General features: G+C 44.9%; 1 protein-coding gene across 2 annotated transcripts in view; it reads left to right on the forward strand.

Annotated features, from left to right (window-relative positions):
- Nucleotides 1–27,328, forward strand: part of LOC125453137 (FRAS1-related extracellular matrix protein 2-like) — a 232,007-nt gene that overhangs the window by 171,160 nt on the left and 33,519 nt on the right. Inside the window, exons 7-13 of one of the 2 annotated variants that reach the window (XM_048532302.2) lie at nt 5,387–5,536; nt 13,325–13,534; nt 14,228–14,425; nt 16,410–16,616; nt 16,706–16,888; nt 22,270–22,400; nt 23,262–23,420. In XM_048532302.2, coding sequence (XP_048388259.1) covers nt 5,387–5,536; nt 13,325–13,534; nt 14,228–14,425; nt 16,410–16,616; nt 16,706–16,888; nt 22,270–22,400; nt 23,262–23,420 — 1,238 coding nt within the window. The remainder of the gene's footprint in view (nt 1–5,386; nt 5,537–13,324; nt 13,535–14,227; nt 14,426–16,409; nt 16,617–16,705; nt 16,889–22,269; nt 22,401–23,261; nt 23,421–27,328) is intronic. The other variant, XM_048532303.2, reaches the window with a different exon arrangement.

A 27,328-nucleotide genomic window follows, 5' to 3' on the forward strand; every position in this document is an offset into this window, starting at 1 on the left:
TTGCGGTGCTGAAAGAACGTGGACACCTGGGATGTGCGGGAGTGGAATGCCTCATCCTGGGAGCTGATGCGGCGGAGGGGGAGGAATTGGGAATAGGGGATGGAATTTTTGCAGGAGGTTTGGTGGGAGGAGGTGTATTCTAGGTAGCTGTGGGAGTCAGTGGGCTTGAAATGGACATCGGGTTCTAGCTGCTTACCTGAGATGGAGACTGAGAGGTCCAGGAAGGTGAGGGATGTGTTGGAGATGGCCCAGGTGAACTTGAGGTTGGGGGTGGTAGGTGTTAGTGAAGTGGATGAATTGTTCGAGCTCCTCTGGGGAGCAAGAGGCGGCGCCAATACAGTTAGCAATGTAATAAAGGAAGAGGTGGGGTTTGGGGCCTGTGTAGGTGCGGAAGAGGGACTGTTCCACGTAACCTACAAAGAGAAAGGCATAGCTTGGGCCCATGCAGGTACCCATGGCCAACCCCTTTGTCTGTGGGAAGTAGGAGGAATCGATTGAGAAGTTGTTGAGGGTGAGGACAAGTTCAGCTAGGCGGATGAGGGTGTCGGTGGAGGGGGATTGATCGGGCCTGCGGGACAGGAAGAAACGGAGGGCCTTGAGGCCATCTGCATGAGGAATACAGGTGTACAGGGACTGGACGTCCATGGTGAAAATGAGGTACCAACCTCCGGATACAACGTATCATCCTCCGGCACTTCCGCCATCTACAATCCGACCCTCCCACCCAAGCTATTTTTCCATCCCCACCATTGTCTGCCTTCCGGAGAGACCACTCTCTCCACAACTCCCTTGTCCGCTCCACGCTCCCCTCCAACCCCACCACGCCCGGCACCTTCCCCTGCAACCTCAGGAAGTGCTACACTTGCCCCCACACCTCCTCCTTCACCCCTATCCCAGGCTCCAAGATGACCTTCCATATCAAGCAGATGTTCACCTGCACATCTGCCAATGTGGTATATTGTATCCATTGCACCCGGTGTGGCTACCTCTACATTGGGGAAACCAAATGGAGGCTTGGGGACCGCTTTGCAGAACACCTCCACTCGGTTCGTAACAAACAACTGCACCTCCCAGTCACAAACCATTTCAACTACCCCTCCCATTCCTCAGGCGACATGTCCATCATGGGCCTCCTGCAGTGCCACAATGATGCCACCCGAAGGTTGCAGGAACAGCAACTCATATTCCGCTTGGGAACCCTGCAGCCCAATGGTATCAATGTGGACTTCACAAGCTTCAAAATCTCCCCTTCCCCCACTGCATCCCAAAACCAGCCCAGTTCTTCCCCTACCCCCACTGCATTCACAAAACCAGCCCAGCTCACCCACTCCCCCCACTGCCTCGCAAAACCAGCCCAGCCTGTCTCTGCTTCCCTAACCTGTTCTTCCTCTCACCCATCCCTTCCTCCCACCTTAAGCCGCACCTCCATTTCCTACCTAACACCTCATCCCGCCTCCTTGACCTGTCCATCTTCCCTGGACTGACCTATCCCCTCCCTACCTCCTCACCTATACTCTCCTCTCTACCTATCTTGTTTTCTCTCCATCTTCGGTCCGTCTCCTCCTCTCTCCCTATTTATTCCAGTTCCCTCTCCCCATACCCCTCTCTGATGAAGGGTCTAGGCCCGAAACATCAGCTTTTGTGCTCCTGAGATGCTGCTTGGCCTGCTGTGTTCATCCAGCTCCACACTTCTGTTATCTTGGATTCTCCAGCATCTGCAGTTCCCATTATCTCTGAAGTCGGTCATTTAGGCCGTCAGCCTTCTCCAGCATTCAACAAGATCATGGCTGACCTGATTGTGGACTAAACCCCGCATTTTTCCTGTCTACCTTAACAATTAATTCTTTGCAGACCAAAATCTATCAATAACTCAACCTCCACTGCTGTCCAGGATAGAGAATCCCAAAGATTAACCACCCTCTGAGAGAACAATATCTTCCTCATCTCTGTATTGGATTGGGACCCATTTATTTGAAACAATGCCGCTTTGTTTGGATTCCTCCAAAAGGGATACATTCTCTCTAACCTGTGAGGTCCCATCAGCCTCTTACATTGATTGATAATGTCATTTCTCATTGTTATTGAGTATAGACACAACCTGCTCAATCTTTACTGCTAAAATAGCCCTTCATCTCAATAATCATCTTGGTGAACTGTTAGATCTAAAAGTATTGTGTACATTTAAAGAAAGATGTGAATGCATCAGAGAGAGTACCGCAGAATAGTTCCAGGAAAGAGAAACATCGGCTATAAGGATGGATTAAAGAAGATGGGACTGATTTCCTTGGAGAGAAGGTGGCTAAAGGAGATTTGGTAGAGGTATTCAAAATCATGAGCGGGATAGACAGAATAAAGAGGGAGAAACTTTAAAAGTAAAAGAACAAGAGAGGATAGATTAAAGGTGATGTGCCCTCCTCATAACTTATTGTTGCGCATATCTTCTTGGTGTTAGAAAATCTGCCTACAATTCACTTAGTCCTTTCACCAAAGTGTAAACAGATTGTAAACATTTGGGACCCCAATCCCACTGCTACTGGAGGCTCCCTCTTTAGGACAGGAGCCTGTGGCTCTGATACCTCACACGCCTCTCCCCAACCTGGTGCAGGAAACGCCTCCATTAAGCTAGTATCAGAGATAATGGGAACTGCAGATGCTGGAGAATTCCAAGATAATAAAATGTGAGGCTGGATGAACACAGCAGGCCAAGCAGCATCTCAGGAGCACAAAAGCTGACGTTTCGGGCCTAGACCCTTCATCAGAGAGGGGGATGGGGAGAGGGAACTGGAATAAATAGGGAGAGAGGGGGAGGCGGACCGAAGATGGAGAGTAAAGAAGATAGGTGGGGAGGTAGGGAGGGGATAGGTCAGTCCAGGGAAGACGGACAGGTCAAGGAGGTGGGATGAGGTTAGTGGGTAGATGGGGGTGCGGCTTGGGGTGGGAGGAAGGGATGGGTGAGAGGAAGAACCGGTTAGGGAGGCAGAGACAGGTTGGATTGGTTTTGGGATGCAGTGGGTGGGGGGGAAGAGCTGGGCTGGTTTTGTGGTGCAGTGGGGGGAGGGGACGAACTGGGCTGGTTTAGGGATGCAGTAGGGGATGCAGTAGGGGAAGGGGACATTTTGTAACTGGTGAAGTCCACTGGTGAAGACTTCACCAGTTTCAAAATCTCCCCTTCCCCTACTGCATCCCTAAACCAGCCCAGTTCGTCCCCTCCCCCCACTGCACCACACAACCAGCCCAGCTCTTCCCCCCCACCCACTGCATCCCAAAACCAGTCCAACCTGTCTCTGCCTCCCTAACCGGTTCTTCCTCTCACCCATCCCTTCCTCCCACCCCAAGCCGCACCCCCATCTACCTACTAACCTCATCCCACCTCCTTGACCTGTCCGTCTTCCCTGGACTGACCTATCCCCTCCCTACCTCCCCACCTATACTCTCCTCTCCACCTATCTTCTTTTCTCTCCATCTTCGGTCCGCCTCCCCCTCTCTCCCTATTTATTCCAGTTCCCTCTCCCCATCCCTCTCTCTGATGAAGGGTCTAGGCCCGAAACGTCAGCTTTTGTGCTCCTGAGATGCTGCTTGGCCTCCATTAAGCTTGCAGCTTTCTTGTGCACCTCATCTCGTCTGCTGAAATCTACCCTCTTGCCTTTGTTACCTCTAGAATTGACTATTCTAACACTCTCCTGGCTCATCTCCCATATTTCAAATACCACAAATTTGAGGTCATAAAAATCTCAGTTGCCCAAATCATGTTCGCCTATTATCCCTAATTGGCTTCCAGTCAAGCAAAATCTTGATCCTAAAATTCTCACCCTTGTTTTTAAATCTTCCAATGACTCTCCCTTTCTCTGTACTTTCCTCCAGCTCAACACCCCTCCAAAATATCAGCACTCATAATTCTGACCTCTTGATCAAACCTCAATTTTAAATTGCTCTGTTATTGCTGGCTGAACCTTCGGCTGCACAAGCTTTATTCTCTGGACTTCTCTCCTGAAACTTCCCCAACTTTCCATCATTTTTTCTTCCTTTAAGATACTCATTCAAACCTAGCCCTTTAACCAAGCTTTTGGCCATCTGAGCTAATATTGCCTTATGTGACTGGGTATCCAATTTTGCTTTACAACACTCCTGTGAAATACCTTGGCTTGTTTTTTTTTAGCATTAAGGGCAGGTATATTAATCAATGTTGTTGCTGAGTGTGAAATGATTTGAAATTTAACGTGAAGAAATCTCAGTTTCAGTTTCCTCATGTGAAATGTCAGACTCATTGCAACCTGTGCTTAGTTCCTCTTTGTCTGGTCTCAAAACCCAGCCTTTTGTAGTGTGTTTTGTGGAGAGATTTATAAAAGTGTGGAATTTCTTGGCAGGTGACTAGAATGCTGTTTGCTCAAGGTTACTGTGATAGATTGTTGATACCAAACCACACAACACCCCCTGTCCAAGCTGTTGAAAAATATGTCAATAAAACTTTTTACCAGATGAAGTCAAATGGCTTTGTCAACAGTTACTCTGAAAAATATACTAACAACATAAGTTCGAAATCTTCTGTTCTTACCTGTAATATACCACATACAAAATTAAAACAGACTTCAAAAAATATACTTTGAGTGAATCAACACAAGTTTATTAATAATATATTTGAACGACTACCCTTCCCTTTGTTTCCACCTGAATTTGCGTGACTTTTTTTGCTGAAGTAGCTTAAAAGAAGTGATGCTTCTAACTTTGCATTTTGTTCGTACCATTCACAAGTGTTTTAGATTTGACCTTAATTTTAAGTTATCTGAGGAATTGTAACCTAGACAGTATGTGTCCTAACTATGTATGCGGAATGAGTGTTGACAGAGGTATCTGGATCTGGTTTCAGTAGAACAAAGACTGTTTTTTACCCTGGCCTAATGCCTTTCGAGTTACACTTTCCAGTTGGAGTTATTGGAACAGAAATTCTTTTTGATTTGCAGCTAACCCAGAATGAATCTTTCTCTAATTTGCCTCCTGCTGGGAATTACAAGTCTTTCACTAATTGTGTTCACTTTAGATTGACTAATGCATGTGCCTGTAAGGGTTACTATACAGCACAGCCATGGAAAAATTACTAAATATTAAACACTTTTGTTAACTTTACATGCAAATAAGTCAAAATTAATTTTATTGCCATAAGCTTGATATGGTCATTTACATTTAAAATGTATTACTTTGACATTTTCTCAAATTAAAATGGCTAATGTTGTGGCATTGCCTTCATTATAGCATTGATTTCTCCATAATGCTGTAAATTGGGTGATACATATGAAGTAGAAACCTGGTTCCTGGGTTTTTTTACCTTTTATATTTCTCGCGTATATAATTGTGCACGTGGTTCAGGCTGCCGGTATTGTCTGTGTTCCAGAGCCAGTTTTTTATTTTGGAGACACCGATTATCAGGTAGATGAAAGTGAAGGCCACGTGGAAGTCCAGGTCTGGCGAACTGGAACAGATTTATCTAAGACTGCAACTGTAACTATTCGATCTCGTAAAACAGAACCAGCATCAGCTGAAGGTAAGGACTTGTTTTCTTTGTTGGTTACTTTAGACATAGGAGCAGGTTTTGCAGCCAGTGGAAAATGAGCAGTGCTAGCTATTCAATTTGCTTACGCTTGTCCTCAAATTTTTCTGTCGGTTTTTGCATTACGATTGCACTTCTAGAGTTAATACAGCACGGAACACTCTACAGGGGGTCTGGGTCTTTTCGTGAATAGGGCAAGCAAAGATGTTCTTCCTGAAAAAATAAGATTGAAGAATCCTCATGAGAGATAAGGTGTGTGCTGATAGTTTTAATTCATTGCAAATTTGTATTCAGAAGAGCATGGGTTTCCTCCAGGCGCTCCGGTTTCCTCCCACAGTCCAAAGATGTGCAGACTAGGTGGATTGGCCATGCTAAATTGCCCACACTGTTCAGGGATGTGTAGGTTAGCTGGGTTATAGGAATAGGTCTGGGTGGGATGCTGTGAGGGTTGGTGTGGACGTGTTGGGCCAAAGTGCTTGTTCCCACACAATAGGGCTTCTATGAGAAAAAGAGGAAACTGGAGGAATTGAAAGAGAGAAGAGACAGATGAGGAGTAAAATAATTTTTATTTAAAATATCTAACAATAATTAAAATATGAAGAAATGAGACAGACTTCTTTTAAAATATAAATTTTCAGTACCAAAGAGGTTGTTTTCAATGACAAAGACCTATCATAACATTAAAAGTTCTGCTATACTGTAATGGATGAGATTCAACTTTTTCTTTTCAGTCTTGTGAGTATCTAGTTGGTAGGTACAACATCTTCACACACTTCATGTGTTTATAGCCTTAGCAAGATAATGTTGGAGCACAGCTTTTGGAAAAGTCGTAAAAATCCAGTCAACACCTTCCTCATTTTTGTGTTTAATTGAGCATGTGTGAATGCTTAAGGTTACTATTCAATTTACTGCTTAATAAGTATCCCATTACTTTTATTGCTAAATCCAGGTTGTTATTTATACGCATGTATACTATTGAACTTGTAACTTGAAAAACTAGAATTATTTACATCATGGAATTCTCATGTTGAATCCGCAGTCATTTTGCTTTCAGACAGCTATCATAGTTCCCCTCAAAGAACTATTTAAGAGTTGCTTAGAAGAATTCATTTGTTTCTGCCCAACAACATTTACGATTTTCTGTGTGGACAGCTGAGAATTAAAATGCCCCATCAAACAATGTGCTTGGAAGACATCCTTTCCGGATGAAGTATTGTGAATCAGTACAATTGTACTGAGAGATGACTCATCCTAGGAATGTGAAAAGTTTTATTTTTGTAGCTAAATTACAAAGGTATCCAACCACATTGTGCCGCATTCAAATTGACAGGACATTACTGAGAAATGTGTTACCGCAAGAATGTAAACATGTCTCTTCCCATGCCTTGCATACTAGCAAGGTAGTTGAAGTCTACCCTCACTGTTTGGAGATATGACCTTTGAAAGTAAAATACTAGCCCAGAGTCTGTTGCACAAGGAAGAACCAGAAAAAAAGCCAATTTCTTTCAAACTCTGCTTAACAATTTTTGCTTAATTGAATTAATTTCAATTGAGATCTTTCCACTAATGCAGAAAGTAAGTACTACAAAAGCTTCCACATTTTTTCAAAAGTTCTATAATTGACCAAGTCACTTATTTTGTAACTTCATAAGAAATTCTGGTGTACGAACACAGAAGTCAAGAACAGGCTATTCAGACAATCAGGTCTGAACCAATTTCAAGAAGATCATGGCTGATCTAATAGCAATCAAATAATAATCAAAACTGCATTACTGTGGCTCTGTAATAACCTTCTACCCCCTTGCGTAACTTTTGCCTTAAAAATATTTAAGAATTCTACTTCCAGCATTTTCACTGCAAAAGAGTTCCAAAGACTCCTGATTTACTAAGAGAAAAACAGCTCACCTCATCTCTGTTTTAAATGCGTGATCCCTGTTCATTTTAAACAGTGACCACTGGTTGTAGATTCTCCCATAAGAGATAACGTTCTTCCCACATCTACCCTGTCAAGATCTTCCATGTTTCAACAAAGTCACATGTTACTTTTCTCAACACCAGAGGGTACAAGCCTAAACTTTCCTCATAAGACAAGACCCCACCAGATCTAGGTATTAGTCAAGTAAACCTTTTCCAGACTGCCTCCAAAACCGTTTCATCCTTCAGCAAATAAGATGATACTTCCTCTTATGTCTTGCCTGTTATTGAGCCAAATACTGAAATAAAAGTAGCCAGCACCAGGATTTCCAACTCTGAATTGAGAATGCAGCTGCTGGTCTTGCGTGGTGTGTTCCATAATAGTCACCAAGATTTTTAAAGGGACAAGCCAATTAATGGTCAGGAGCAGGATTGCTGTCCAATCCAGGAATGTTGAGGGTGGCTCCATACCTCTGGCCAGTCTAACTGGGCGACATGGAAGCTGCTGATCTGAATGTACACAGAGAGAGGTTTCCACAGCTGCCTGCCTATGATCCCTGGATCAGCAGCAGTGGTCTGGCATCCATTATGGTGGTTGGGTGGAGGACCCTCCTCAATTCATCGTACCACACCTTCACTGTCACGTGACATCACCACTTTGGTGGGTGCCAGGACATCCAGTGAGAAAATGCAGCTCGCATGGAAGCATACGCTAGTAGGCCCCATATTTACCAATAATTATCCTCACTCAGCCATCTGCCCCTTCTTTATTTTCTGATGACATCTGATTCAACCCCGAGTCCCACTCATTGAAGTTGGTTATGATTAGGACAATGCTGGAGAATTGGTACACTGGGCAGAGGAATAAATTATGCACTCATTTAGCCTCTGATCTCATCTTGCGCCTGCTAAATAATCAAGTCCACACTTGTATCAGTTTGTGTTAGTTACCACTTTTGAACGTTTTAAAGTTGAATTTCCTATTGAAGATCACAGAAATCTGTCACTATATTCATGAAGAATCCCCAGAAACTAGAAATACAACGTAACCCATTTAATAATCCAATCAACACTTTTGTTAGTTACCTCATTTGAACATTTTGGAGTTGAATTTCTATTGAGAGATCACTAAAATCCATTGATGTATTGGCAGAGAACCTCCAGAAAATAGAAATACAACATAGCAACTGTCAATGATATTATCTATAATGTTTTTTACAGATTTTCCATAAAATTATGGATTTCTGGTTCAAAGAAGCCTGACAAACACCAAACCGTCTCCTTGACCTGTCCGTCTTCCCTGGACTGACCTATCCCCTCCCTACCTCCCCACCTACACTCTCTCCACCTATCTTCTTTACTCTCCATCTTCGGTCCGCCTCCCCCTCTCTCCCTATTTATTCCAGTTCCCTCCCCCCATCCCCCTCTCTGATGAAGGGTCTAGGCCCGAAACGTCAGCTTTTGTGCTCCTGAGATGCTGCTTTGCCTGCTGTGTTCATCCAGCCTCACATTTTATTATCTTGGAATCTCCAGCATCTGCAGTTCCCATTATCTCTGATACTATTGTAACCTCACTGCGAAGCCTCTTCCAGGGATGCCTAACCTGAAGAAGTTACCCTCCTCCCTCCGGACCAACCTCAGGGAATCTCTCTCCCATTGCAACTCTCTTGCAATCTCTTCGGCCTTGAAACTGCTCGACCATGTCCTGAAGCAAACCAGGTACCACAGCCACATCACCTTTCTCAGCACCTGCCTACGGAACCAGATCATCCCCAAGGGACTACAGTCCACATTTCAGCCTTCCCAATTTGGCCCCAACCGTGACCACCTCTACACCCAGAACATTCAGACCCTTCAGAAGCGGTTCTCCCTGCGAGTCCTGAAACAGACACTTGCAGCTATGCGCCGGCACCTCCAGGCACTGCAATCCAGCCTGCCCCAGCTCAGAGCCTCCCTCTCCCAGACCTGCAAAGGACCCCTGCTGTTTTTTATCCTCCGCAGGATCCACAGACTGAACACCCAGTTCCACTCAGCTTTACTGGACACCAAAAATCGTAAGTACAACCAACTCACTGGCCCCTGCCACCCACAAGAGGATTCCTGCGCCTCCCAAATCCCGACTCTGTCCCTGCCCCTCCCCCACCATGCACCCGCCGCCATTGACCATGAGGACACGGCCGGAGACCCCACCGATGACGCCACATCCGCCCCCGCCGGCCACAGAACTTCCGGAACCGCTGCTGCAGTCACCACCTCCACGTCCATGTACTACAGCCCACACACCACCCTCACCTCAGCTGCTGCCGCCCACCCCGATCCTCCCACCGCCGACGCAACCCCGCCCACGGTCGACGCCGACGGAACCCCGCCCACGGTCGACGCCGACGGAACCCCGCCCACGGCCGACGGAACCCCGCCCACGGCCGACGAAACCCCGCCCACGGCCAACGACCTCATCGCCCCGCCCACAACCTCCACAGCCTGCTACCCCAGAGAAGACAGCCACACTGAGCCCTGCCGCATCTTCACCATCCCCCCAGACCTCCCACTGACTGAGGATGAACGGTCAGTCCTTAGCAAGGGGCTCACCTTTGTCCCCTTACAACCACACATCAACGAATACCAGTCACGGACGGACATAGAGCAGTTTTTCCGCCGTCTTCGCCTCCATGCCTACTTCTTCAACCGGGAACCTAACCCTCCTTCCACTGACCCCTTCACCCGCTTCCAACACAAGTCCTCCTCCTGGACACCACCCCCAGGCCTCCTACCCTCCCTCGACCTCTTCATCTCCAACTGCCGTCGAGACATCAACCGCCTCAACCTCTCCACCCCTCTCATCCACTCCAACCTCTCCCCCGCAGAACGGGCAGCCCTCCGCTCCCTCCGCTCCAACCCCAACCTCACCATCAAACCCGCAGACAAGGGTGGCGCAGTGGTAGTATGGCGCACTGACCTCTACATCGCCGAGGCCAGACGCCAACTCTCCGACACCACCTCCTACCGCCTCCTCGATCATGACCCCACACCCGAGCACCAAACCATCATCTCCAACACCATTCACGACCTCATCACCTCAGGGGACCTCCCACCCACAGCCTCCAACCTCATTGTTCCCCAACCCCGCACGGCCCGTTTCTATCTCCTTCACAAAATCCACAAACCTGCCTGCCCTGGTCGACCCATCGTCTCAGCCTGCTCCTGCCCCACCGAACTCATCTCCACCTATCTGGACTCCATTTTCTCCCCTTTGGTCCAGGAACTCCCCACCTACGTCCGTGACACCACCCACGCCCTCCACCTCCTCCAGGACTTCCAATTCCCTGGCCCCCAACACCTCATATTCACCATGGACGTCCAGTCCCTGTACACCTGCATTCCGCATGGAGATGGCCTCAAGGCCCTCCGCTTCTTCCTGTCCCGCAGGCCCGACCAGTCCCCCTCCACCGACACTCTCATCCGCCTAGCTGAACTCGTCCTCACACTCAACAACTTCTCTTTTGACTCCTCCCACTTCCTACAGACTAAGGGGGTGGCCATGGGCACCCGCATGGGCCCCAGCTATGCCTGCCTCTTTGTAGGTTACGTGGAACAGTCCCTCTTCCGCACCCACACAGGCCCCAAACCCCACCTCTTCCTCCGGTACATTGATGACTGTATCGGCGCCACCTCTTGCTCCCCAGAGGAGCTCGAACAGTTCATCCACTTCACCAACACCTTCCACCCCAACCTTCAGTTCACCTGGGCCATCTCCAGCACTTCCCTCACCTTCCTGGACCTCTCAGTCTCCATCTCAGGCAACCAGCTTGTAACTGATGTCCACTTCAAGCCCACCGACTCCCACAGCTACCTAGAATACACCTCCTCCCACCCACCCTCCTGCAAAAATTCCATCCCCTATTCCCAATTCCTCCGCCTCCGCCGCATCTGCTCCCACGACAAGACATTCCACTCCCGCACATCCCAGATGTCCAAGTTCTTTAAGGACCGCAACTTTCCCCCCACGGTGATCGAGAACGCCCTTGACCGCGTCTCCCGCATTTCCCGCGACACATCCTTCACACCCCGCCCCCGCCACAACCGCCCCAAGAGGATCCCCCTCGTTCTCACACACCACCCTACCAACCTCCGGATACAACGCATTATCCTCTGACACTTCCGCCATTTACAATCCGACCCCACCACCCAAGACATTTTTCCATCCCCTCCCCTGTCTGCTTTCCGGAGAGACCACTCTCTCCGTGACTCCCTTGTTCGCTCCACACTGCCCTCCAACCCCACCACACCCTGCACCTTCCCCTGCAACCGCAGGAAATGCTACACTTGTCCCCACACCTCCTCCCTCACCCCCATCCCAGGCCCCAAGATGACATTCCACATCAAGCAGAGGTTCACCTGCACATCTACCAATGTGGTATACTGCATCCACTGTACCCGGTGCGGCTTCCTCTACATTGGGGAAACCAAGCGGAGGCTTGGGGACCGCTTTGCAGAACACCTCCGCTCAGTTCGCAAAAAACAACTGCACCTCCCAGTCGCAAACCATTTCCACTCCCCCTCCCATTCTCTTGATGACTTGTCCATCATGGGCCTCCTGCACTGCCACAATGATGCCACCCGAAGGTTGCAGGAACAGCAACTCATATTCCGCCTGGGAACCCTGCAGCCATATGGTATCAATGTGGACTTCACCAGTTTCAAAATCTCCCCTTCCCCTACTGCATCCCTCAACCAGCCCAGTTCGTCCCCTCCCCCCACTGCACCACACAACCAGCCCAGCTCTTCCCCCCCACCCACTGCATCCCAAAACCAGTCCAACCTGTCTCTGCCTCCCTAACCGGTTCTTCCTCTCACCCATCCCTTCCTCCCACCCCAAGCCGCACCCCCCGCTACCTACTAACCTCATCCCACCTCCTTGACCTGTCCGTCTTCCCTGGACTGACCTATCCCCTCCCTACCTCCCCACCTACACTCTCTCCACCTATCTTCTTTACTCTCCATCTTCGTTCCGCCTCCCCCTCTCTCCCTATTTATTCCAGTTCCCTCCCCCCATCCCCCTCTCTGATGAAGGGTCTAGGCCCGAAACGTCAGCTTTTGTGCTCCTGAGATGCTACTTTGCCTGCTGTGTTCATCCAGCCTCACATTTTATTATCTTGGAATCTCCAGCATCTGCAGTTCCCATTATCTCTCACCAAACCGTCTGGGTTTGGATTAAACTGCTGCTTATTGTTATGGGAAAAAAGATAACTCAAAGATTCATTTTTATTTGACTGTCAGTACTTTATATATTTAAGTATCAGTTATTTTAAGTGGATGAACATCTGCATGTAAATAATGTAGTGAGAAACTTTGCCATGGGTGGCGTTTAATGTATGCTACAGAGTGTCTTTTGACAACCTTGGCCAGAGTCGCGGAAAAGCAAAAGTATGTTGAAAATAAAATTAAAACCTGATTAGCTTTTTTTCCTGAAAAATTCACTTCTATTGGGATACTGTTTGTGAACAATTGAAATTCTCCGTAGTTGCACTTTGGGAAACATCAACGTCTTGCTCAGTATAAAAAAAGCAGTCATGATTGAGAGTATTGTGAATGTGTTTTTCATTTCAATTAAGAACACCAAAAATTGGGAATAGTACATCTGCATAATTGAGCATAACCCAAGGAATTTTCAATACTGAAAATGTGCTGGTGTAACAGGGAAGACTGTTATGATTATTGTAAATATAGCTCATTTTGAAAGGACCTCAGGTTAGAAGTGGGTCTTTAACAATGACTGAGACAGTTACAGAATCCATGTGCTTCCACAGTCTGATGGTTATTAATTTACTGTCTTTTTAAGAATTCCTAAACATTGGGTCTGTTTTCCAGCTGGCATCGATTATGTAGGCATCAGCCGCAACCTGGATTTTGCCCCTGGAGTGAACATGCAGACTTTCCGTGTTACAATCCTTGATGATTTAGGTCAACCAGCTCTAGAAGGACCAGAGAGATTTGAACTGGTGCTGCGTATGCCAGTGAATGCTGTCCTTGGAGAACCCAGTAAAACCACCGTGCTTATTAATGACTCAGTGTCAGATTGTGAGTGTTCACCTTACTCCTTAATATTGCTATTCAAGTAGCTCCTAAAACTGTGGCAAGCGATCACTAAAGTGGAGACTGAAATGTTTAGCTACGTAAATGGCATTATGACAGTTTCTGAATTGTGAGAAATGGCAGGGGTACATATAAATATTTGTCTTAGATGTCATTTCTGACAATCCTCTCAGTAAACCCTCTCTGTATCTTCCTTGCCTTTTTCTTCACAGAATTGGTTCACCTTACAGTATGACTTCTATCACTCAAACAATGTTACCGGATTTTAATGGACAAAAGTTTTATGTCCAACCCCGTTTCAAACAGATGTTTGTAAAATGTAAATATTGCAAAATTTCCTTCTGTGGTTTTATTTCATCACTGACCATTTGAAAGCTTTTAATTTTATTCTGTCCCAGTGGTAAATGGTGCTAAATTGGTTTGGAAATATACCTGGGAATTTCAGTATTTATTGGATTTGTTTCACCTCTATAGTCAATTAAATTGGACTCTCTATGTAGAAAGAAAGTAGCAGAGTATTTTGCAATATTAAATGTGGTTGCATCTTTTAAGACCTCTGACCCAACCCAAATCTTGCAATCAAAAGTTTCAATGGTCACTTTTGTTAGGCACCGATGAAATTTGCCAGTAATGGCTATGAGAAAATAATGCATCAATAACTTTCCTTTTCCCTGAAAGTGCCTAAGGTACAGTTCAAGGATGCAGCATATGTGGGCAAAGAGAATGATGGTCAGATCACAGCAATTGTTTACCGCAGTGGGGACACTAGCTACAAATCCACAGTTCGGTGCTACACTCGACAAGCATCTGCTCAGGTCATGATGGATTTTGCTGAGCGTCCCAACACAGATGATTCCATCATTACGTTTCTTCCAGGTATCGTACATTATAGAGAAATAATATTAGTTTTCAGCACTACTTTGTAAGTTACTCTGGGTTATTTGTCTCCATTCTTTTAATGTTGTGTGCAACATCTATTGTATGATACTTGCAGAGGCTTTTAAAGAACATTTTACATTTTTTTGATTGGCCTGGAGCAGATTTTAAAAAACTTAATGAAAATGTAGTTTCTTTGAAACTGATTTAAAAAAAACTTAATTAAGAAAAATAGTGGTAGTTTGTAAAAAATGGAAATGGAGTTATAGTTTCCTAAGGTTGTCACAGTTTTTTGCTTAGAGATAGCAGTTTCTCAAACTACTAAGTAGCCATTATCACTGCTGCACAGGAATATTGGGAACAGGTGTATCCAACCCTTTCTCAAGGGTACTCGGAATGGGCAATTAATGCTGATCCAGCCAGCAACACCCATGAGTAAATTAGAAAAATGTCCTTTGAGTTTGAACACCAATCAGTTGCAGGATAGTTTGTGGTCACATTATTATAGAATTATCCATGGAGGCCCTGATTTATGAACAAATAAAGAACAGAACAGCACAAGAACAGACCCTTTAGCCCTCCAAGCCCGCACTGACATATTTTGCCCTTCCATATTAAAACTGTCTTTACCTGCAGGATCCATATCCCTTCATTCCCTTCCTATTCATGTATTCAGTCAGGTGCTTCTTGACACCAGGTGCTGTTGTCTCTGCTCCCACCACCACCACCTCTGGCAGCGCATTCCAGGCACTGACCACCTTTTGTGTGAAAAACGTGCCTCGCACATCTCCTTTAAACATTCCCCCTCCCCCTCACACTGAACTTATGACCCCTAGTAATTGACCCTCCACCCTGGGAAAAGTCTCATAATTTATACTTTATCCATGCCATTCACAATCATAACTTTTTTTTCGAGTCGCCTCTCAACCTCCTGCGTTCCAGTGAAAACAAACCCAGTCTATCCAATCTTTCTTCTTAGCTAAAATCCTCCATACCAGATGATATCCTGGTAAACCTTTTCTGTACCTTCTCCAAAGCATCCATATCCTTTTGGTAGTGTGGTGACCAGAACTGTACCCAGTTTTCCAAGTGCTTGTAAATACAAACATAATTCCGTACAGGGGTGTAATTTTAACAATCTGAAGTGAACATTTTGTGTACTTACTTTAGCTACTTTGTATTGTCCTGCATTGAGTTCTGACTTGATAGAATGGGCAATGCGAAAGGAAGACCCACACAGAACAGAACAGTGGGGAAGACATCCGATATAGAAAAGGGCATATAAGCATATGACTTAAGAGCAGGAGTAGGCCATTCAACCCCTCGAGCCTATTCCATACTTTAACAAGATTGTGGCTTACAACCTCAAATCATATTCCAGCCTATCCCTGATAACATTTCAACACCTTGCTTAACAGGAATCTATCAATCTCCACTTTAATAATTCAAGATATCTGCTTCCACCCCTTTTCCAGAGAGACAGTTCCCTTCTAAGATTTTTTTGTCTAATCTCTGCACTAAATGGTGACTCCTGATTTTTATGAACTGACTGCATTAAAAACTGTTTTCAATTTTCCAGTAAAAGGAGATATTCTGTCCTCATATGCCTTGTCACAACTCTTCAACGTTTTATCTAATTCAATCAAATTTCCCCTTACATTTCTAAACTCCAATGATTACAAGCCTAGACTGCTCAACCATTCCTCATGAGACAACCTGCCTAGCGATTAGCCTCAAACTTATTTAAACCCTTCCTTTACTGTTAATAAAGCTATAACAAAAAAATGTAATTCTATAATAATAATTGAGTGAGATATTTTATGAATGCATTAAACATGTGTATAATGTCACTGGCAGTCATTTTTTATTCCCTTGTTACTGTTTCTGTTGTAGACTCTGTATCTTGACTTAGATAAAAAGATTTTTTGATGTAATCAAAGGTTTTTATAATTTAAAAATTGTTTCTACTTTGCAAAAATGGCAGATCTCTTTCAAGTGTCTCGTGACAGTCTGTCATATTTCACAGGCGAAATTGAGAAACCCTGCACTGTGACTTTAAATGATGATACAATACACGAGGAGGATGAGGATCTGAGATTGGTGCTCGGAACTCCAAAGAGCGAGTCCCCGTTTGGTGCTTCAATTGGGGAAAAGAATGAAACAGTGATAAAAATCAAGGACAGCGCAGACAGTGAGAAGCATTATTGTGTAGTTTCAAAGTGATTTGGATTTATCCTGTATTTCACTGGCTACTTTAACAAACCTGCTCTTTTACTACAGAGGCAATTATTAAATTTGGAGAGACCAAATTCAGTATCAGTGAACCTAAGGAACCCGGGCAGATTGCTGTTGTAAAAATTCCAGTACTTCGCCTTGGAGACACTTCAAAAGTTTCTATTGTAAGAGTCCACACAAAAGATGGTTCTGCGATCTCGGGAGAAGACTACCATCCCCTATCAGAAGGTAGATGATTATATGAAGCAGTTCATAGTTTCCTGAAAGTATTGTGGTGTCTTATGTTTCAGGTACTTATACTAAAGTAAATCTGAGTGCCCTGCAGCAAGGAGGTTAGGAGTAGTCTGGAACATGATGTGACCTGTTTCTAAGCGCAGCTTTTGTACTTGTTGACAGCTATTTTGTCTCCAGAAAAGGTCTGAAAAAATAATAGAATGTCTATTACTTTGAAGTAAACATAAGGATGCAAAGAAGTTAACTTTTAGCAGTTTTCATTTTAAAATGTATCTTGTAATATAGGAAAATGAATCAATGTCTTGGCTTTAGGGTGTATTTTTTATTTCTCACTGTTGTGCAACATCTTCCAGCAGTTCAAATTTATCAGTTAGCTTTCAAGGAATGATTAATTGAGGTTTAAAATAAAGGAAACCAAAACTATGCAACCATTCTGATGGAATGCTGCCACAATTTCTGCTGCATTGAGGAACAGGATGTGATGGGTCTTTGTACTCAATAAGTATTTGCTATTTTCACATAAAATTTAAATGCATTTTATTCTGTGATGCAGAACTGATAAGTACCATGTGAATATCATTTATGTATAGCTTTGTATTGAATAACCCGGCTGTTTACAGATCCAAGAAAAGGCCATTGAAATCTATTTGAATCATAGAATCCCTACAGTGCAGAAAGAGGCTATTCAGCCCATCAAGCCCACACCAACCCTCTGATGAGCATTCAACTCAGACCGAGCCTTCCACCCTATCCCCATAACCCCACATGTAATACGGCTAGCCCTCTTTACACTACAGCACAATTTATCATGGTCAATCCACCTAACCTGCACATCTTTGGACTGTGTGAGGAAACCAGAGTACCCAGTAGAAGCCTACACAGACATAAGGAGAATGTGCAGACTCCACATGGACAGCTGCCCAAGGATGGCGACTAATCGAAGTCCCTGGCGCTATGAGGTAGCAGTGCCAACAACTGAGTTATTGTGCCACCCATTGGTTATCTCCCAAAGTATAAATCTATGACTTATCTCTAATGATCATCAAAAAGTGTGCTATTTTTCTTTAACAGGTATCTTATTTTTGGATACTTACGTAAGAGTCAATACATACAAATGTATATCTACTCTCATGTGAAATTAAAAATGTGCTGTATTTTGATATATGTCCTTCCTAAAATAACAATTCATGCCGAAAGAGACTTGCCACGAGCTCACTCTTATTGATCACCAATTTCTTCCCTGCCATTTCACCAATGTCACCACATCAAGTGAATTGCAGAAAACTTAATCTGTTGCAAAAGGTCAGTGCCTTTAGCATAGTTAAATTTCCTAAAGCACTTCACAAGAGTGTTGCCACACAACAATTGACACCAAGTCAGATAAGGACATATTAAAGCACATGACCACAGGTTTGGCCAAAAAGGCAGGTTTTAAGGATCTTCTCAAAGCGGGTAAGAAAGAATGATAGCATAAGAGGTTTAGGGAGGGCATTCCAATCAAGCAATAGAAATCAGGAATGCAAAAGAGGTCAGCACTGAGAAAGTACAGAAAAGTGAGAGTGTGAGAGATAGAGATAGGAAAGGATCAGGTCTTCGTGAGATTTAAAAACCAGGGTGATCATTTTAAAACTGCTATTTTCTGAGTAGAGGCTAATGGAAATCAATAAGGTACTCAGGCAGTGGGTGAATGGAGCTTGATGTGAGCTCACAAGCATCAGAATTTTGAATCAGTTGATGTTAATGGGGGAATGGATGCAGTTTTTGAGGGATCAGAAGTGTGTTGGAACAGTCACGTCTGGAGGTAATTAAGTTAAGGATGAAATTTTGGAAAACCCTAAAGCAACAGAGAGATTGGGTAATGTTGCCAAGGTGATAGCAGATGGTCTCGATGGTGGAAAAGGTAAGGACTGCAGATGCGGAAAGCAAGAGCCAATAAATGTGAAGCTGGAAAAGCACAGCAGGTGAGACCGCATCCACAGAGCAGGAAAGTCAGCATTTCGGTCTGAAACCCTTTGTCAGGACTGGGGAGGAGTCAGGGACCCCAGAAGTAAATAGGCAGGGGAGGTCGGGGGGCGCGGCAGGGGATGCTGGGGAAGGGTAGGTGGGATGGTAGTAGGTGGATGCAGGTAGGGGTTTCCTGTGACTGGTCAGTGGGAAGGGTGGAGCAGATAGGTCAGGTCAGGGAGGCGAAGAGGAGGGAAAGGGCTGGTCATGGGATAAGGCTGGAGGTGGAGAGATTTTGAAACAGGTGAAGTCAACATTGAGGCCATTGGGCTGTAAACTTCCAAGGTGAACTATCAGGTGTTGTTTCTCCAGTTTATGTTTGGCCTCATTCTGACAGTCATCAGTAGAGTCGAGAAAGAGGTGTGAGATGGTGCCGGCGTAACTGTGGAAGAGGGACTGTTCCACGAACCCTACAAAGAGGCAGGAATAGCTTGGACCCATGTGGGTGCTCATGGCCACCCCTTTGGTTTGTAGGAAGTGGGATGAATCAAAAGAAAACTTGTTGAGTGTGAGTTCCAGTTCTGGCGAGTAAATAAGAGTGTCAGTGGAGGGGGACTGGTTGGCCTACAGGCAAGGAAGAAGCGGAGGGATTTTAGTCCCTCCATGTGGGGGATACAGGTGTAAAGAGACTGTACAACCATGGTCAAGATGAAGCACTTGGGGGCCGGGGAATTGAAAGTTTTGGAAAAGGTGAACGGCATGAGTTGTGTCACGAATGTATGTAGGGAGTTCCTGGACCAAACAGGAAAGAACTGAGTCACGGTAGGAGGAGATGAGCTTGGTGGGGCAGGAGCAGGCAGAGATGAACGGTCAACCGGGGCAGTCGGGTTTATGAAGTCAGTCGGGAACTATCAGGTTGGAGGCTGTGGAAGGGAGATCGACAGAATTGATGAGGCTGTTGATGGTCTAGGATGTGATGGCTTGGTGATCAGAGGTCAAGTCTTGATTAAGGGGATAGTAGGAGGAGGTGTCAAAGAGTTGGCATCTGGCTTCAACAATGTAGAGTTCAGTTTACCATACTACAATCATGCCACCCCCTCCCCCGCCTTATTGGCAGATTTAGTGGTGAGTTTAAGTTTGGAGCAGAGGGCTACATGTTCCTCTAAGAGAGTTTGGACTAAGTTGAGAGGGGTGGAGAGATCCAAGCAATTGATGTTGCGGCAGCAATTTGAGATAAAGGAGTCAAGGGAAGGTGGGAGGCCAGGATGGGGTGCCTAGGAGGATGGAGTTTGCAGGAGACAGGAGAAGGGATTGTTAGAGGGTGCATTGAATTCCTGTTCAAAGAAATAGGCACGGATACAACGGATAAAGAGCTCAACATCGTGAAATGATGTCAATACCTGATATTTTGCCTTGGGAGCTTTCAGCCTCAGTAGCCAATAGCCTCAGTATTGACCTCACCAGCTTCAAAATCCCTCCACCCCAAGCCTTATCCAATGTTCAGCGCCCCCCTCCTCCTCGTCTCCATGACCAGACCTAAGCTGTCCATTTTCCTACTCACCTATTCACTCCAACCTTGCCACTGACCAATCACAATAACCCCTTAACCGCATCCATCTACCACCATCCCACCTACGCTTCCCCAGCCCCACCTTCCTCACTGTAATTACTTCTGTGCTCCCCTCTCACTCCCCAGTTCTGATGAAGGGTTTTGGCCTAAGATGTCGACTTTCCTGCGTCTCGGATGCTGTCTCACCTGCTGTGCTTTTCCAGCTTTACATACATTGACTCTGGTCTTGCTGATTGAGCAGGAATGGGGTTAGTAGACATATCATTGTAGACCATAAGTTGTTAACAGTCTGATTTGAACCTCAAACAGTAGCCAGGCAGATGGATGGAGTCAGTGACTAGGGAACAGCTATTTCAATTAACTATTACTAACTTAGCACGTTCCCCCCCCAGAAAGGATTTTACAGCAAACTGTCAGCTGTCTGAAATGATGGCAACTCTCCATTTTTATTCTGGATAAAGTTTGTCAGTGCATTTTCCGGCTGAATCAGTGTAACATTGTTAGAAAGTTGGCATACAATTTAGTTTCCATTATTGAAGGAGTTCTGGTCTAAATGTAGAAGCAATTCAGTCTATGATACTGTTAAGTCTTAGCAGACATCTAGGCCTTCATGTAATTATGTTTGTATTCAGAGGGGCTGTTTATTGTCACAATGCTTCCCTTGTCTTTCCTTCTGTTCCAAAGATAATAGCTGAGAGATTTGGTGGTGGCCCAATGCCTGATTTTTTTTTAACACTAAGCACCCTACTCAGTTTTCAACATGGTGACCAAGGAGCACCTACACATTTTCAAACAGAAGTATGCTACCCAACCTGTTGCATAGGATAGATATCAGCTGACCTTCCTGCAAAGTTACCCAGTCAGTTGTAGCACCAGCATTGGTGTCCTAACTAAGAGCACCAACTGAATGCATAGGGACAGAACCTGGGGCTCTCCGATGCTGTCTGGCTGACCTCTACACTAACCACTGGTTTTATGAAATAAACCATCAGGAGTTTTGGCTGATGGTGTTGCTACACGTTTCTAGCTGCACTCTGGTGCGCCATGAATAGGATTAGGCCAATAGCTAGTAAAATCCAACAATTAGCCTGCTACCCAGATCACCTTGAGGCCACCCTTTTCCAACCCTTGGGACTTCATCTTAAAGTCTCATCTTAACTTGCCATCGTCTTATCTACAGTAAAAGATGAACTATGACATATGGGAAGCCCCACAGCTTTTTCAGGTTCCCTGGGCCCCTCAATGCTACACCACCCTTTAATCTACCTGATGGCCCTGTGAACCTGTCCACCCAACCTGCAGTGAGAGTGCCAAACCCCAGATTTACCTGAGCTGCTCTATGTAGTGTCACTGTCTGTAGTCCCAGCAGTGGCCACTCCTGGTTGGCAAGTATTGGTTCTGCAGAGCTGCCCGCCATCATTTTGGCTGACAGCTTTCTGAGGCTGGCTTCCTCCCAAGATATTGTTGGAAGTTTCACATTAAAGCAAGTGTTGTTTCCAGCATCAAATAGCTTCAGGGCAGGCATCAGGTCTGTGGGCAGGCTCCTTCCTGCTCTGACCTTACAGCCCCAGTTGAAGCTTATGTGAGACAAAACCCTATTAGCCATTTCTAAGCTTTTGCAGAGCAGATTACAAAGTTCTACTTTAGTTTTATTCATTGACAAATTTGATGTATTTTAGATGCAAATTAAATCTGAAAATTACAGATATAAAACAGAAATCTTTCCATTGCTGCATTATAAAGTACTAAATAAGTGTCAGAGGAAAATGGGTCTCTGTGATTTGAATGATATTTTTTCTCCGTTCTCACTCAGACGTACCTTGACTGTCTCTTTTTCAAGACTCCTTTTGATTCATTTCAGAAATTGAATTTAAAGAAAGTGAAACTGAGCACTTTGTGGAAGTTGAGGTGCTGTATGACGGAGTGAGAGAAATGCGAGAGGCCTTCACTGTCCATTTGAAGCCTGATGAGAACATGGTGGCAGAAACTCAGGTACACAGGCAGGAGCAAAGCATGTAGCTTTGCTCGCAGTGGGTTTATTAACAGATTCAGAAATGTTAATAAATGCCTTTCGTCCTTATTGATTCAGTGCTTCATACCTTCACCCCTTTAGAGTTGTGCTTTGAATTGTATTGTCCCTCCCCATTCTTTCTACCAAAACAAATCACTTCAAATTCCTCTGCAATAAATGAGATATGGCACTTGTCCACTAACCTGTCTATGTCCCCTTTCAGTCTATCACAATCTTGTTCACAATTGACTTGCTTCCAAATTTAATGACATCTGCCAGTTTTGAAGCTGTGTTTTATGCATCCAAGGCTACATTATTATTCTAGTTCAGCTACATTATTATTCTAGTTCAGTTCTCCTCAAATTGGGATTGTGTCTGCAAGTGGTATTACTCACTGAGATGGTAATGTGTGAGGTCGGCAGCATTTACCATAAGAGTTTCAATTGCGAGACAGCTTTCAACCCTCACATTTATTTCAAACTTTGGGCTTGACCTATATTACTAACCCTCAATGCCTGACTGCTACACCAGTAATAATGGTAGGCTTCACAAATTGTTAAAAACAATTAAATCTTCTCCAACTCCTCTCTGTTCTCCCCTTCTCTTACATCTCTCCCAGCTCTTGCAGGTCATCACCAACTGTGCTGACAAGGAAGCCACATATTGACCTTGTTCCATATCATGTTACTTTTGAGAAGTGCTCAACTCTGTGAATGCAGTGCATTCTTTCTAACAAATGTTGCCTATCTTGATGACCACAATGACAAAACAAAAATGACTGCATCGTTCCTGTGGATATTCCATGGTAATTTGCTGCTGATATTCTTTATGTTGTTTCCCAGTTAAACAAAGCAATTATATACATCGAAGAGATGAATAGCATGGCTGATGTCACATTCCCGTCTGTCCCACAAGTTGTCTCGCTGCTTATATATGATGACACATCCAGAGCAACAGAAACCCCTAGCCCACTGGCGGGTTATCCTGTTGTCTGTGTTACGGTACGTATCATCCACTTAACATGATGGTGCACTGAAAAGTTGTCACGGCAGCTCAGCATTTTTCATTGTATCTGCTTTGAACAGTAAGGCTGCATTATTGTTCTTTATGATGTGCATTTTTTACTTTAATGGTGGCTTCTGATTGAAGGCAAATGATTTGGCATTACCAGCTCCCATGCCTTTTTGTCAACAACACCCTGATTTGAAGCATTTTCAATGAGGGCCAGCAGGAAGCCATGGCAAGCTAATTAATGGTAATTGTAGAGTCTATCGAGGCTCTGCTGACATACCAGTTAGCACTATTAGTTTGCATATGGGCACAGCCCACACTAGCCTGGACCATGCCCATGTCAACTTGATGGGGTAAGGGCATGTGTGTGCAATGGATCAAATGAAAACCCCTCCCATGCCTTCACCTCCTGCTAAGCCACAGCACCAACACTTGGCCAACCTCCTGTATAGGTTACCCATCCAGGATTATGACCGGGCAGCCATGTTTTAAGCAGTGACGAAGGCCTTCTTGAAATCTTCCCACTTCCCCTCCATCTTCAGATTGCCGGTTCCCAGCTCTGCCAGACAGACTGACTGGTGGAGGGCCACCTACCGGCATCAGTATCCCACAAATTCTCCCTGATCAGGTAGTGAACTCATTCCATCGCTTTCAACTGGCTGCAAACTTGCACATCAGAGTAAGAATGTCTCTGTTTAAAAATGACAGATCATCCATTTAAGTCCGCATCACATCGTCCGATTACAAGGAGAGAGTTTTCCTCAGAGAGGGTCATGAGTCTTCTGAACCCTCTTCTTCAAAAGGCAGTGGAAGCAGAAACTTTGAATTTATTAAGATAACGTCAATAATTTTTGATAAGGAAGGGGTAAATGGATATCAGGAGCAGGCAGGAATGTCAGATCGCCCATGTTCTTGTTGAATGAAGGGTCAGGCTTGAGTGACCCACTCATGCTGCTGCTCCTAATGCTCATGTAAGCAAACCATGCAGGGGTGAGGCCTGTAGCTATCCCCATTCTCAAGTCCCAACCCTTGGCTACAAATTCAGCACTTTCTGTCAAAGCTCCCACCTTGTGTTTAATAGAACATAGAACAATACAGCGCAGAACAGGCCCTTTGGCCCTTGATGTTGTGCCAACCTGTGAACTAATCTAAGCCCATCCCCCTACACTATCCCATCATCATCCATATGCTTATCCAAAGACTGTTTAAATTCCCCTAATGTGGCTGAGTTAACTACATTGGCAGGCAGGGTGTTCCATGCCCTTACCACTCTCTGAGTAAAGAACAGTCATGGGGAGAATGTGCAAACTCCTCACAGATAGTTGCCCGAGGCTGGAATCAAACCTGGGTCCCTGGCTCCGTGAGGCTGCAGTGCTAACCACTGAGCCACCGTGCCGCCCAGAGAAGAAGGTTAACTAAGATTGCCAAGAGGTCCTGATCAATTGGGTCAATGGGCTGAAGAATGGCAAATGGAGTTAATTTGGATAAATGCAAAGTATTACAACTTAGTAAAACAAACCAGGCAGGATCTACACAGCCAAAAGTAGGGCATTAGGCAGCGTTGTAGAACACAGACCGAGTGGTTCAGTTACATAATTCTTTGAAGTTTACATCACATATAGATAGAGTGGTTAAGAATGCATTTACTGTGCTTGATTTCATTGCTCAGACCTTTGATTATACCAGTTGGGACATTATGTTGACGTTGTACAGGATGTTGGTGAGGCCTCTTCTGAAGTACTGTGTCCAGTTCTAGTAGCCGTATTAAAGGAAGGATATCATTAAGCTAGAGAGGATTCTGAAGAAATTTACAAGGTTATTATCAGGAATGGAGGGTCAGAGTTATTTGGAGAGGCTGGATAGGCTGGAATTCTTCCCAAGAAATCATAGGAGGTCCGGCACCAACCACACAGACATTTACAAAATCATGAGGAGCATAGACGAGGCGAATGACAGGTTTCCCCTCCTTAGGGTTGGGGATTTCAAGACCAGGGGACACCTTTCAAGGTGAAATGAGAAAGATCCAAAAATGACATGGAGACTTTTTTTTTTACACAGAGTGGTTTATGAGTGGAATAAACTTCCAGAGGAAGTGGTACTTGTGGGTATAGTTACCACTTTTAAAAGACATTTCGATATGTACATGAATAAGAAATGTCTGGAGAGATATGGGCCCAGCACAGGCAGGTGGGACTAGTTTAGTCCAGGATTGTGGTCAGAATGGGCTGGTTGGACTGAAGGGTATGTTTCTGTGTTGTACAACTCCATGACGCAATGATTGCACTAATGCCACTTATTGCAACACAAAGGTCTCATCTCAAAGAAACCTATTTCCCATTCAAAGCATTGGAGTACAAGAAGCTACACGAATCGGCTATGTCGTTTAGATCATGTTGGTGTGCTTTGGAACGAGACCACATGGTATTTATGTTCGAGGACCAGTAATCCAGAAGTCCAGACTAGTCATCTAAAGACATTTAACAGTGCCACTGCTGGCGAATTTGCAGATGGGGATATTTTTGCAGCTTACCTGACACAGCCATATTTTTACAGGGGAAGACTGAGGCCTGGTGGACGTGCCTTACTGGTCACTTAAGAGGTGCCATCCGCCTGGCTGCAATTCCCAGGCAGGTGGGATGAGTTCAAGTCAAATGCCAAGTCCAACATTTTAGCCTGCTCGAGCTGTAGGAATGAGATGAGATGGAGGGGCTAGTGGGTGTGCAGGATTCTCCCCTCATGGTCCCCTATTTCCTGATCAGAGTTCCCTCCCTATCCCCATCACATTAGCCCTCAGCTTTCTGAAGCAAGGCTTCCTTCTGAGATGGTGCTGTTCCCATGTATCTGCTGCCCTTGTCCTTCTACTGATTGTGGGTTTAAAAGCCGCTATCTAGGGAGCCATGGTGAATTTGAAATAGATAATTAATGCTAGTCTTACCAGCGATGTCACATCCCATGAAATAATTTCGATAATTTACCTTCACTTATGCTGCACATTTATAATGGATTAAATGGCAGGAGGTACAAACATCTGAGAAATTTAGACTGTATTTGTTGAGAGATAGGGTTAAAGCAAGGCCAGAGAGAGATTAGAGCCAGGATAAGGAATTAGTCTTTGTCCCATCAGTGAACTGGTGCAAGTCAGCAAAGGTGGTAGTGAAGAAATGAAGGATAGCAAATATTTGGCTGAATTTTAGATGAAAAATGAAAACAGAAATTGCTGGAAAAGCTCAACAGGCCTGGCAGAATCTTTGGAGAGAAATCAGAACTGAGGAAGGATCACTGAACCCGAAACGTTAACTCTGATTTCTCTCCACAGACGCTGCCAGACCTACTGAGCTTTTCCAACAGTTTCTGTTTTTGTTTCTGGTTTCCAGCGTTCACAGTTCTTTCAGGGTTTCTTTAGGTGAGAAAGTTTGTATCAACTAGAACTGGTAATGCTGTGATAATTTTGGAAGAATCAAATTGAAAGTTGAAGTGGTGGATGAGGGTTTCTGTGCAGTAGAGACATGGGTAAAATATTTTATGAACGCCAAAATAGGTGGTCACTGTGACAGTTCAGATGTGAACTGAGCTTTGTGTGGGACGCCTGAGTTGATCTAAGCCTAAGTGAGAATTCAGTAATTTGGATGGAATTAGCACTGGTGGTACATTAGGTTTCTGTCAGAAGTCAAACAGTCTGGCTTTGATGTTATGAAGTTTAATTGGAGCACATCTCACTCAGATATGATAAGGTATCCGATATCACACCAACAACCAGAAGGTCAAGAATGAAGGTGGAGAGGTTAGGAGCACTGTCTTGTTTGAATATGAATTGTAGCTCACCTTACGTTTTCAGGCAGGCTTTTGCGGGCCGAGAGTTGTGAGCCCAGTGGAAGTGATGAGACATGATTTTGAGGCC

The sequence above is a fragment of the Stegostoma tigrinum genome, chromosome 6 (assembly GCF_030684315.1).
Source record: "Stegostoma tigrinum isolate sSteTig4 chromosome 6, sSteTig4.hap1, whole genome shotgun sequence".
NCBI classification, from domain to species: Eukaryota; Metazoa; Chordata; class Chondrichthyes; order Orectolobiformes; family Stegostomatidae; genus Stegostoma; species Stegostoma tigrinum.